Genomic DNA, 13,590 nt, shown 5'->3' on the forward strand with positions numbered 1-13,590 from the left:
ATCAAGTTAACAAAAATATGCAGTTAATGGTAAAGTCTGTAAATCTCTAGCTAGTTTCAAGCTAGAGCCATATAATACCACCCAAGTTGAATTTTTAATGGGAAAATAGTAGGCAGACACTTCCTAGCTTGAAATTTATCCAAAACAAAATTGACTGTAAAGAGTTTTTCATGCTTCTTTTATTCCCCAAATTGATTTCAACTTACAAATTAAGTTTTTATCTTTTATTTTTTTCTGTTGTCAATGAATCTCACATTTTCTTTACTTTAATTACTTGCAGGTGGATCTACTTTCAATGTCTTTTTTTTTTTTTTTCTTCTGAATTCAAAACACTTAATATGATTCAAAATTTTAAAGTCTTCTGTTTATTTTGATAACTCTCATTCAATCAACTACCTTCTTTATTGCAATTAAATATTAAACAATTTTAAAAAAAAAAAAAAAGGCTAAATTGAATCAAGGTGACGTGAAATCCTCTCTCGTTTTGATAAGTATTGATTTGGTGTTTATTAATCACGTTGAAAGTGACCATAAAAATTTTTGGAAAAAAAATAAAAATAAAATATGATTTGGAAAATCTTATGATAGAAAATTCTAATTGGATGTACACCAAAATATCCACGTCCAACTTTAAACATACTCCACATGACTTCTATAGCTGCAAAAGTAGACATAAAAAATGCCTCAAAATGCTTCATAATTTTGATAATTTTTACTTTCATTCCGGACTCCCAAGCAGTATAGTTTTGGGTTGTCATAAAAAATTAGATTGATTTGATTCTTTGCATTTTCTGGTGCTATATCTTTCTCTTATGCATTAATTAAATTAAAATTAGTTCCCTTTTTCAAATAATCAATTTTTTTTCTTTTTCATACAAGTGGAAAATGAAAAAAAAAAATCTTTTTTGGCTTGTCAACACAAATAAACTTTTTTTTAAAATCTGGAAGCCAGAAAGTGAATTATCTTGTTTCATAAGCAAAAAATCTAGAATGGTCATTTTCAAAAAACAGAGTTATTAAAATAAAATCTGTTGTCACTTTACAACATATTTCAGCCAATAAAAAACCGATTCCAACTTGTCTCCTAAATCCAACTATCAGCAGCAGCCACCATCCAATAGTCGGTGGCCACCGACTGGTCAACCGCCACCCCGTTGACAGTTATAGTCGGTAGCCATTTTGTGGTACCTAACAAGTACCACCACAAAATGTTGAGGAAACATCATTTTCTCAAGGCAATTTCCTTGAAATTAATGAGTAACGTGAATCAAATGGTTTCATTGAATAAGCGTAGAAATAAATATCAAGGAGGAAAATTTCCAAACTGTTAAGCAAAGAGTATCGACAATAATCATTAAATTTCCCGGAACTTTGCTCTCTTATAAATAACTAGCTCATGATAAAAGTTAAAAAACTGATGAAATTTCAAATATCAGTAATAACTTCATCTAATTAACGTTGAAAATCGAGATTTAAATGATAATTTTGCTATAAAAATTATCTATTGCCCTCAAGTTGACAAAATCATCTTTTGTAACACAAAAAGATGAAACCTAATTGCTCATAATCTTCCAAGTTAATATAGACGTTGGGACTCATTTTGTCCTAATAAGATTACCCCGTTGGATTGGACTATTTTAAGTAACAAACTTCAGTTCTGTATATCAGACGGCCAAAAGGCTTCTACAGCAGTCATAATTGGTTAAGCTACTAAAAGTTCCCATTCAGATTAACCAAAAAAAAAAAAGAGAAAAAAGGAAACTTATACTAGAATTGAAACAACTGACCAGCGGTACAGCAGAAGCAGTCAGTCATATAAGATAAAAAAAAAGTGTGACGAATCAAGCAATAAAAGTTGTGTAAACATCCACCGAATGCAAAGCCATTGTTGTAAGAATCACCATATACTTTTGCTTTTTTTTACTTTTCTAACCCCCACCCCCCACAATGATTTTTACTAACTTTTCCCCATGACAGAAGGATCATTCAGTTCTATATCCCAAGGCACTTTTTTTTTTTTAATTTTTTTTTTTTTTTTTTAACTCCTTACAGTATCACAAATTCACGGATCAATGAAAACACTATTTTCCCTATTGGTATCAGCAGAGTACATTTACTGAGCTAAAAATCTTCTCTGGACTTTTTACCTCATTGGTTGTGACTTTTGCCCTTCTTTGATTTGCTCTTTTCCTGCATCTTCTTTTTCTTTGCTTCAGCTGTAATCCAATTGTATTCCGGGGGAATTAAAAATGGGTCTTGACTATTTTCTATCTTACTGCTAGAGGCAGCATTCGATGAGCTCGAACGATACGGGGCTTTTATCCACTGAAACCATGATGAACTAGTGGACTGTGTCACAGCAGGGCTCTCTTTGCCCGCAGCAGAAGGGCTTGACGGGGGTGTCGTGAATTCATCCAATGGTGCTAGTTCTTCAAACTTGGTAAAAGTAACGATTACTCTGATAGTAGGAACCACTGGGATAGCAACCTGGATTTAAACAAAGATAAAAATGATTAAAAGTTAAAAAAAAATAATATATTAAATAATTAGAACCAAATAATGTCAACAGCAACAGCAGCAACCATAACCACCATAAAATGTTGGAAAACAACACAAAGTTCTAAAGAACAGTCAAATTAATAAAATGCTAAACAGAGAAGAAAAAAATTAACTAAAACTTACTTTCAACCGAAAAAAAAAAAAAAAAAGGTTCTGGACGAGCAACAAAAGATATTCAGACCAAATGAACAACCAATTATTAAGTTGCAAGAATTTTTCTGAGTTGTTAACCACCAGAAAAAGGAAACTTAGGACAACGAATAAAAATTTTACGCAACTAAAAGACAAAGAAAAAACAAATGGTCCATCCTATAATTCAACTATTCTGGAGAATCTGTCATCAGATGTGCTTCATATTGATTCCATTACATTCGAACCTCAAGAACATGGAGAATTATAGTCATAACTAATAAAGTATCAGGTTTGTGGCGAATATCTAAAAGTCATCTATTTTACATCCAAAAAGCATCAACATCCAAATATCTAATACAATTAAAGTATCTCCCTAGAAGTATCCATGCTTCATGATGATAGCATACTGTGAATTACTGGGGGAGGTATACCCCAAAGCTTACTTCCATAAGAGGAATGGTAGGTAGAAATAAAGGTATATTAATTTTAAAATTGTAAATAAAAAGGTTAACTTAGGAATGGGACCATATTAACAAGTTTAAATTGCGAAACTTCCACATAATTTTAAAATGATTTTATGAGTTTCAGCACTCTTAGATCGAGGTTTACTGATTGAATTGACAAAGAAAAGAACAATAGAGAGAAGGAGAAGAAAAAATGAAAGAAGAAGAATTCAAGGAAGAAAGTCACAGTATTGTTCCATAAATCTCAAAAACGTCCATCCATAACCCATTTCTATAGGAAGTCAGTCCAATGAAGAAAATAAACACAATGAGGAGATGTAAACAAATAGGATACTGACCCCTAGTAAAAGGGAAAAATTCTAATAAACAAAAACCTAACTGTAATCCCTAAACCAAGCCTATGTGCATTCTTGATGTCCAAATAATCAAATTAATATCCCATATTCTAGCAACCTTCATTGTTTTATTAGTTACTTCCCTACTTCAAGCACATAGTTTCTTTCATCACAACAACCAGAGTAGCAAAACAAAATAGCCTGGATCAACCTAAATTTGAACTATGATCCAGATCAAGTTTATAAATTTCATAAGCCTTCAGCTCCGAGAAACGGCTTGCAAGCATTGAGAAACCTGCCTTGCTCATTTGACAAGGAGTTGGAAATGAGGCGCTATAAAGCAACATTACAATCGAATAGAACCATGTATTGACGACAGAAATATCACAAAATGCAAAATAGAGCATGCATAGTTGTTCTACAGATGATACCACTCACTAGAATTGAAACAATTTCTTTCTCATGCCAAGCCACAGAGGGAAAAAAAAAACACAAATAAAAAATAACATTTGTCGGCAACAAATTTATTTTAACCACTTCTCGTACCATAACAATAGGGGTCAGATAAATTCTGAAGTTATAATGACTTCAATAGCTATGCTAAAAAACAGAACAGCAGTAAATTGACACATATTGCCCATAGAATTCTAATCTTATATTATTTCCTACATTGTTATCGCTTAAAAAAAAGAGAACCAAGGAAATATTTACAACAAAAGGTACCACCCAAAGAAAAAACAAAGACCAAAATCATTCCAAAATGCAAAGGTATGCCGAACTGAAACAATATAATATGTCATCTTTTAAGACTAGACATTACATTCCTAAGAATCATACATGGTGAAAAAAAATGATAGCACCTGGGTATTTAAGATCCTGAGCTGTAACATATTACCGTTCTTTCAAAAAGTTATAAGGGTCTCGTGTAAATGCAGCCTTCTACATGTCATCTTTCATTGCATCAATCAAGTGCAAACAGCATTTGATCCCAAATAGTAATTAAGAAACAAGTTAACAGAGAAACTCATACTCACAAGAACAATTAAGACATCAAGTGAACAAAACAAATGTAAAACAGTAAAAGTCAACTGATAGAAGCCAGCCAGTGACCAAAACAATGCAATCAGATTTCAAAATCTTAAATCAAGACCCCACAGTAAAATTGGAGAGGAAAAATAATTAAATTGGAAAAAAAATCCTCTCTCTCTCTCTCTCTCTCTCTCTCTCTCTCTCTCTCTCTCTAAACAAGGTATTCATTTGAACTCACGCAGAAAGTTCATGCATAATCAACATTGAAGAAATAAAGACATCATTCAAAACCCATACCCCTCCAAGCACAAAAGACATCTGGAAAAGGAATGTCTAAACACAAAGAACAATGTGATAAAGACAGACAAGGCAGGAAAAAAAATGCATAATAATTCATTTGTTTCAATAACAGACAACTAGAAACTAGAAAGTTAGTGAAAAACGCTGAAAAGTAATGTCAAAGAACCATATAGAGTTTCAACTAAATATCACAAAGTTAGAGAAAGCAGGAAAGGAAACAAGCAACATACCTTGACAGGGAAGGTTCCCATTGGAAGTTTTGTTGTAAGCAGCTCCCTCAAACGACGGATTGCCTTGACCTTGTTTGCTAGAATATCAAGCAACGGCAAGAGTTCCTCAGTTTGCAGTGGAAAGTTTGGGGAAAGCCAGAGAATAGGCCTCAATCCTTTCTTATACTCATTTTCCCGACTTGCATCCTTGTGCCGATTTCTACTTTCAAAATTTGTAGAAGAAGATGCTCTCGTATCCCTTCCTCTTCGAAGTTCATCCCCCCTCACAATCTCCACAGAATGTCTTCCAGGTTTGGTCTGACTTCTAGATGGAGAATCCCCCAGCAAATCACTCACTTTCTCATCTACGCAAAGAGAATTTCTGGGTCGTGCAACCTTCTTCTGCACTTCAATCTTATTATCCCTTTTCCTCCATCCACCAAACCATCCTTTCTTTTCTTGCTTAGTCTCACCATTTCTGTAACCATTGGAATCTTCAATAGGAATCTCCCTATGCTCATAGCAGCTATGACGATGACCAATAACCCCTTCACCATTCTCACCAGTCATTTCTGTTGAATCCAGCTTAAGTGCAACTTCAAGTTGCTTCCTTTCTTCCTCTGTTAAAATCTCATCAAGTGTCTCACTTTCTGTTTCATTTTCATTGCAAGACGAGAAGAATTCGTCATCTGTCATAGCCCCTGGGACCCTCCTAGACTTTATGCTCACAACTACATTATGCATATCGTACACCTTTGCCTTCCATGAGCCAACCATTTCTGTTTTCTCTTGCCGCCTCCAAGTCAACTGAGGCAAGAGAACTGCCTGAGTCACATCAATCCCGGGCCTAAATATGTTAGTCTGAGACATCGCAACCACTTCTTGTCGAATCTCTTCTTCAGTTGCCTGAGAACCAGCACCATCCAAAGCATTCATCACCTCCTTTTCTTTGTGTGAGACCATGCAGAGCGACCCAGGAGGGACCTTGCCATCCTCTGATCCATCACCGAGAAAAATAACACTCTGATCAGCTCGTTGGATCCTAAATCCATCAAAACCTGCCAAAGTCATATCTGCTCTCAAATTTGCACCCCTCTTCCAAATCTTATAAGTATCTGAAGGGGCAATCCTAGAAATGAAAGGAATTACAGAACTATCAAAATGGAATGTAATTTCCATGTAAAAATCCCTCATCCTCCGCATGGTCCCGACCAAGCGAGGCAACCTTCTACACCATTTGGCCCAGGCCAGCGGCTGATAGTGCCTAACTATAATCATTGCAATCGCTTCTTCTCTATTGCAAATAGCTTCCTGAAGAGCACTCCACCCCTGTTCGTTCTGCAAGCTCCAATCTGCCCCAGCAACCATAAGCATTTCAGTGGCTGTCTGGTCACCAAGTTTTACAGCCAAGTGAAGAGGGGTGTCACGATTTGGGACATCACGACGATCAATCGCTGCAGAAATGGCATCACCCTTCTCTTCCTCGGCTAGTGATGCCGCTTCAGTGCGAATCTCAGCGGGGTTACTAAGCCGCGGAAGACCCGCAAGAATCCTCCTGAGACTGGCATAATCCCTCATGATAATGGCCTTGTGCACAGGGCTATGAGCATACCTCGAAGCATCAATGCCAGCCATGTCTCAGGAGAATATAATACCAACCCAGTCTAACGTACACAACCAAGACCCAGCTCAATCATCCAGTACCACCAAACAAGATTTGGATATGATGGATGCTGACTATTCCAGATTAGAATTCACAAACACCATGTTGTATAATCAAAACCCATAAATCTATATTTTATTTATGAGCAGTATATCCTACAAATGTAACAGGCAAAGTTCACAGCCGGTCACAAACTGTGAGAAATTTCTTGATATCTTTCCCAGTAGTGAAACAAAACCCAATTCAAATTACAACCAGATGGCATAAGACAACAGCAAAAAGAGACGGTTGACACCAATATCTGGAAGCACAAGGAAAGTATCTTGGGTGGGACCTAGGCAAAGGATCCAGGAGGTCAAGAAATCTCACCTTCTTCTCCTTTCTTCTTTTTGCTTCTTCTGTGACCCCCCGCCCCAGAGAAACCAAGATTGCACCAAAAGAGGCTCAGGCACTCAACCCCACCACAAAACCTCTTTTCTTTCCTTCTCTCTCTATCTTTCCTCTGCAACTAGAAAAAGAACAAAACACCCTTGTGATCCAATCCAGATCAGACAAACCCAAGAACATGCATGTGGGAGAGTGATACCAAAATTCTATTATTAAAAAACCAACTATTTAACACCAACAAATTAGAGAATAGGGAATCTGATAGAAAAGAAATGGGATTAGAAAAGACACAGAATCAAGAAAAGAATACGAGAAAGCAAACAAAACCCCACCATCCAAGTAAAAGGAAAACCGACTGTTTATATTCAAAAGGAATATCAAAAGGAGAAGAGGCTCATACCCAACAAATAAAAAAAGGAATTTTTAAGAGAAATAAAGAAGTATCCACCTCTCTCTTCAGAGTTACATAAGGAAGATAAAAAAAAAAGAATGTGGGTAGATGTCATAAAGCAAAAATAGGATAGATATCATCTCTCTTCTTCTTCTTCTTCTTCTTCTTTTACTTTCTTTTTTTAAATAAATAAATAAATAAAAATAAAAACTTTGTTGAACCCAGAGAGAGAAACAACGCAAAGATGCAAATGGAAGTCAGAGAAAGCCAGAGGGTCCAAAATGGGAAGGCAGCATGTGAGCCAGAAATGAGGGAACTTGCTTTCCCCTTTCCTCTTTCATTTGTTTTTTGATTTTTTTTTTCCTATTTTAATTATTTAATTACTTACAGTAATATAAATATTAATAAATGATGTCAATCTTAAAAACGTCATAAATTGGAAGTTTTGTCCCCAAAAGAAAAAATAAAATAAAAATCATAAATTGGTAGTGTCCTTTTATTGGTTAATTAAATAGCATTTTTTTTTTTTAAAGCTTTTACTTTTAAACGATAAAAAAAAAATAAAAATCATAAATTGGAAGCGTCCTTTTATTCTCTAATTAAATAGCATTTACATTTTTTCAAAAAAAAGAAAAAGAAAAAGCTTTTACTTTTAAACTATATTGGAGCCCCGCTTCAGGCCCAATCCAGAACCCACATTAGCTTTTGGATTTAGATTTTTTTTTTTTTTTCCCAAGTCAATGCCATTATTTTATTCTTCTTCTTCTTCTTTATTTTGTTTTATTTTATTTTTGGATTCTTTCATTTTTAGGCTGAAATTGTGGAGGATGTTTTCTAACTATGCTTTGATAGCATATGCACTTTTCGATGTAAAGTCTATTTCTTCAATTAGACAGAAATCAGAATTTGGCAACTAATTCTCAGTCTACTTACACTTTTATGCACAATCTCCAAATTGAAACTAGCTTTTCCCAAATATTCCTAAAAAAGCATTAAAAAAAAGTAATTTTGATTTATCAATAACAGTAAAGCCATTAATTTTTGAATACAAATTAATATGATATTATTTTGTAGGATTCACTTATTTATTTATTTTAATTATATTAAATTATTAACTATTCGATATTCAAAATTTGGTTCATAAATTAAAACGATTTAAAAGCTCATAAACAATAATTTAGTGCTAAAATTATCACAACTTAATATGAATATAATTATGTATATACATAACAAAATAAATAATCTAACAGTTAATAAAAAAAAAATATAATGTTAAAACTGTTGTATCAAACTATAACAAAATAAATGATGGATGTAGAATCTCCTCTGCATAGTACAAGTAACTTTTAAGGCATCAAAATTTTGCCATTTAGCACTATGCTTTTTTTATGGTACATTTTGCACTAGGGCAATTAAGCACTAAAGAAAACAAACGTAGAAGAAACTAAAATTATTTTATTTTATTTTTCTTTTCTGTTTTTCGTTTTATTGGCTGAAAAGAAAATGTTGCGTAGCAATTAAAGTTTATTCGTCCTCTTGCCGAAAGAAAGTCAATATTCAAGTTCTAGGAATATTCTTAGCACAATCCTTGGAACGTTCCTAAGATTAGAGGTTGTTATGTTTTTCTAAATTATTAAATATGATATAAATTCATTGAGTCCATAAAAAAAAAAATTAAAATTACATAATAATCAATTAACGTTATTATTTTTCTTTTTCAAAGGAAATCAATTGTGAGTTGTGACATTATTAAAGTGGAATTTGAAGCATGAAGCATCACATCAGGAGAGAGAGAAAAAAAAAAAAAAAAAAAAAGGCATTAAGCATCTCACTTAAGAAGTATTCTTTTAATAATGGAAAAACTATATAAGAAAAGTTTGCAATTAAAAATATACCATCAAACTATTTCTTTCAGTATTTACCAAAAAACCAAACAAAAAAAAAAGAAAAAAAAAACTCTTTCTTTCAGATTTTTCAAAAAAAAAAAATTTAAACTCTTTATTTGTGAGAAAAAAAACTATAAATTAATATCTTATAAATAACTCATTGAAGAATATTAAATGGATGATAATTTTATGGAATATTTGCATCAATGCCCTGAACTATTCAGGTTGTTGCATTTTGCCTTTTAAAATTGATTACACATAATACATGATAAGATATGATATCTGTTACAAACTATTAATACTGATATGGTGATACCTAATTTATAAAAAATATAAGAATATCAGAGAGAAAAATTAATGTGGCTAAAGAAAAAATATAATGCTATTGTACCCATTTTTATTAATTTTGTCCGTATGATTATAGCTTCTGCAGAAAGAGAGAAAGGCTGAGAAAATGACAAGTAAAACCCTAATTTTCAGCCTGTTTGAATACTAAAAATAATGGGGGTTGTGGATACTAAACTAAAAATCATTATTTTTTAAAATAATAGTTTTGCTGCTAGATTTTCTCCTCCAAGATTATCTATAAATCTGAACTTGGTCAAGGTAAAATGGAAATATGAGATAAACTCAGTCATAAGTTGTATTTAATGAAGGGTGCACGTTATTTATTTATTTTTTGTTTTAGAAAAAAAAAAGAATAAAAAAGGAAGTTGGAAAGTTTGAATTTTTGAGAGAAGAATTTATATATATTTAGGAAGATAAAAGGAATTTTAACTTTTGACTTCTTAATTCTTTTTTCTTAAATAAAATTTAGATTGTAACCTAAATCTACAATTAAAAATTAAAAATAGTATAGATGGTGAAATTGCAATCTACAATAGCTTTTACCATGTCATTTGGAAAAAAAAAATAATAATAATAATAATTAAGATTTTTAGTATTTTCTATATGTTTATGCATAATTGACCCTTCACTTAATATAAGGTGATTTAAAAAAAATATTTGGTTTTAGTTTAAATACAGATGGAACGTTTGGGTCCCAAAGAAAAGGCAGAAAAAAATAGTGAGAGGTTTGAATTGATAGCTACAATCAATTACTCAATATGATTATGGTAATGCCTTTTATCATGCTTACTTGGAAACAAACAAAAGCTCCGTCAAGGATATCTAGAAATGTATTTAATAATTAGTATCGATCTCATATGATATATGATATAATATATGTAACCATAGTAAATGATTTTGAAATAATATATGATAATTAAAATAAAATAAATTAATTATCTTAGTTTCGATAATTAAGGATTAAAATCAAAGCATAGATTTGTTATCAATTTTATAATTTTCATTGATATTATTTAGTAGTTTACAAAAATCAAACAATTTGGATGTTTTTTCAAATAGGTGTGAGCTTGCCACTCTAAATTCAATTAGAGAAATTAAAAAATATATGATAATAAAATAGTAAAAATTATGTTAAATAAATCTAACAATAATTAAACAATTATACTAATTTGTAGAGAATAAACAAATTAATGATTCTTAAAGAAACTTTTAAATATAAATTTAGTCAATTAAGTGAGACAATAAAAAATAACAATAAATTTTTAGAGAATAAAAAAATATTATAACAAAAATTGAAATTAAGAAAAAAAGTTATTATTCAATAATTATACGTCTAATTGATTTGGAGTTCAAAAACCACTTGTTTTATTGTCTATTTTTAAATAAAAACTTTCAAAATTTGATAAGGAAGTAAATATTATTTTGAATGATAAATGCAAATTTTTTTCAATTTCTAAAATCAAATCATTAATCCAAATTAAAGCTTTTTTTTTCATCATTTAAATTAATTTAAAAAATAACTATGTAAGATCACTACCTTATCAATCTGAATATTATGAACCTAATATAATATATGCCTTCATTCATTCAAGGAAAAAAATTTATTTCAAAGATAAATAATTAGCCTTTATTTTACTCTAAAAAATAATTATCATTTTTAAAAGGTATTATTTGTCTTATTCAGAATTAATTATCATCTTTCAAAAATAAAAATAACTTTTTTTAGGCTTCATTCATTCCACAATTAATTTTCAAATTTATTATTACTATTTAAAAATCATAATTTGAATATTTAGGAGGAAAAAAAAATGTAATTTTTTTTTTTTTCATTCCATGCTCATTAAACGTGGAATCATTTCCCTCATCTTTTTAGATGGAAAGCATGCATATGATTGCAATATCCACCATGCACCTAAAAGTTGAAAGAATTGTCTTTTTTTTTTTTTTTGGTTGGTTTTTGCTAATGAAAAGAAAAAAGTTAGATAAGAGTTGTTGCTCTCATAGAGACATAATCTTATTACTTTTAAAGAAATAAAATAAAATAAAATGAAAAAACCCAACTGACATTCTCTTTATCATAACTTTGCCATCACCACTTAACTTCAATAACCTTCAACTATTGAATTTGTTATTGTTTTTTTTTTTGGGTAAAAGAAAAATGAACTTTTCGGTAAGTATTATCGATTCAGTGGCTATTTAGGTCAGTATATTATTAATCTCTTGATCATAGTTCTGTAAAAATCCAAACCAACAATATACCATCATGTACACGAGATATTTATGGGACTTATTAATTATCAAACTAGCAACCTCCAAGGTGATTAATCGTGCGGCTTTCTTCCCTTTGTTTCACAACCTCACCTGTGATGAAAGAATTTATTATTACTTTTGTCAACTTGTTTCAGCCCTAATTATTAGATCCTTTATAGATTACTTTGTGCGTTAAACTTCCTCAATAGCATGAATACAAAGCACGAAAATTATTAAGGATTTTGTTTTTATTTATTTATTATTTTTATTTTTATTGGGGTAGATATATTCAAACGCATAACCTTTGTCCGGAAAAATACTAGTTTTGCTGCAAGGATGTCTCGAAAGAGCAACAAAATTATTGCCGTGATAATTAAGCTTAAGGCAATTTTCTTTTATTAACATTGAGTGATTCAAATTCAAAAAGAAAAAATAAATATATATACACACACAAATAGAAGTTTTCAATCGTCTAACCCACGTATAAGTACAAATAGATGTCTATTAATACTTGTATGTGGTAATTGGCTAACATATGCTACCTGATTATTTTTTCAAAAAAGAAATATAACTTCCACTAAGATGGTAAATGACTCGCTGCTCCGTTCAAAATGCTAAATAATGATCTTAATTGATGAAAAATTATAATAATAGATAAAAAAGATATGGAAGACATTCAGTAGATAAAATTTATATATATATGTATATGAAATCTTATATATATGTATATAGAATTTATTTATGGTATGGACCGTAAATATTGACGACGGTTTCTGAAAAAATCATCGTCAATACTATCATAATTCTTTTAGAAATCATCATCAATATTTATGATTTACATGCAAATAGTCCATACTGTAAAATTTTCCTATATATATATATATATTAGAAATTCGTGTGGCTTTGCAATTTTGAATGTTGAATTTACCTACATCAATTCTACCAATCTATATATGTTTTGTTTTTTTTTTTAAAAATAATAATAATTACAGGTACGACAATGCTTTTGATCTAGACAATGATATGACTCAAAACCCATGTCTTTTATAATTAAAATCGATATCCTTACCAGCGCATCTATTCTTCCGGATTATGTTTATAAGGATATATGAACCTTATGTTTATAAGAGATATATTAAGCTATCCATGGCACAAGGCTTAGCAAAAAAAGTAATAAATAAACAAGATATATATGGACCTAATTCCAAAGAATAGCTGCTTGATGCCCCAGAAGACGCAAATGCTAAAACGTTTGTAGCAGTGTGTGTTTCTATTCTACCAATTGATGAACTTTTGCAGTTAGAGACAAAACACAAAGGGAATGGTTTAATTAGGTATAATTAATATAGTGTTTCAAACTAATTTCATTGTTGGCTCTCGATGACTTGTTTTAATCAATATAAAAGCTAAAATAACATCCAAGTCATGGAAATAAACTCAAATTAATGAAGCCAGTTTTAAACAACGATTTTATTAAAAATATGTATAATTTTAAAAAATGAAAAACTGAAGAAGTGAAGATTAATCAATTAATTGAATTAAGAGATAAATTGTACAAAATATTATTAAATAATAGAAAATTTGCTATTTGATGCATGTCAAATAATTACTTCTTTTGAAAACACAACTTTTAGTGT

General features: G+C 30.9%; 1 protein-coding gene across 1 annotated transcript; it reads right to left on the minus strand.

Annotated features, from left to right (window-relative positions):
- Window positions 1-1,768: 1,768 nt before the first annotated feature.
- LOC107422585 (uncharacterized) lies at window positions 1,769-7,781 on the minus strand. Its single transcript, XM_016032051.4, has 2 exons — window positions 5,050-7,781; window positions 1,769-2,487 (listed from the first exon to the last, which is right to left on the minus strand). The coding sequence occupies exons 1-2, from the start codon at window positions 6,661-6,663 to the stop codon at window positions 2,149-2,151; spliced, it is 1,953 nt and encodes a 650-aa protein (XP_015887537.3). The 5' UTR covers window positions 6,664-7,781; the 3' UTR covers window positions 1,769-2,148.
- Between the last annotated feature and the right edge of the window lie 5,809 nt (window positions 7,782-13,590).

This window comes from Ziziphus jujuba, chromosome 3 (genome assembly GCF_031755915.1).
Source record: "Ziziphus jujuba cultivar Dongzao chromosome 3, ASM3175591v1".
Taxonomy (NCBI): Eukaryota; Viridiplantae; Streptophyta; class Magnoliopsida; order Rosales; family Rhamnaceae; genus Ziziphus; species Ziziphus jujuba.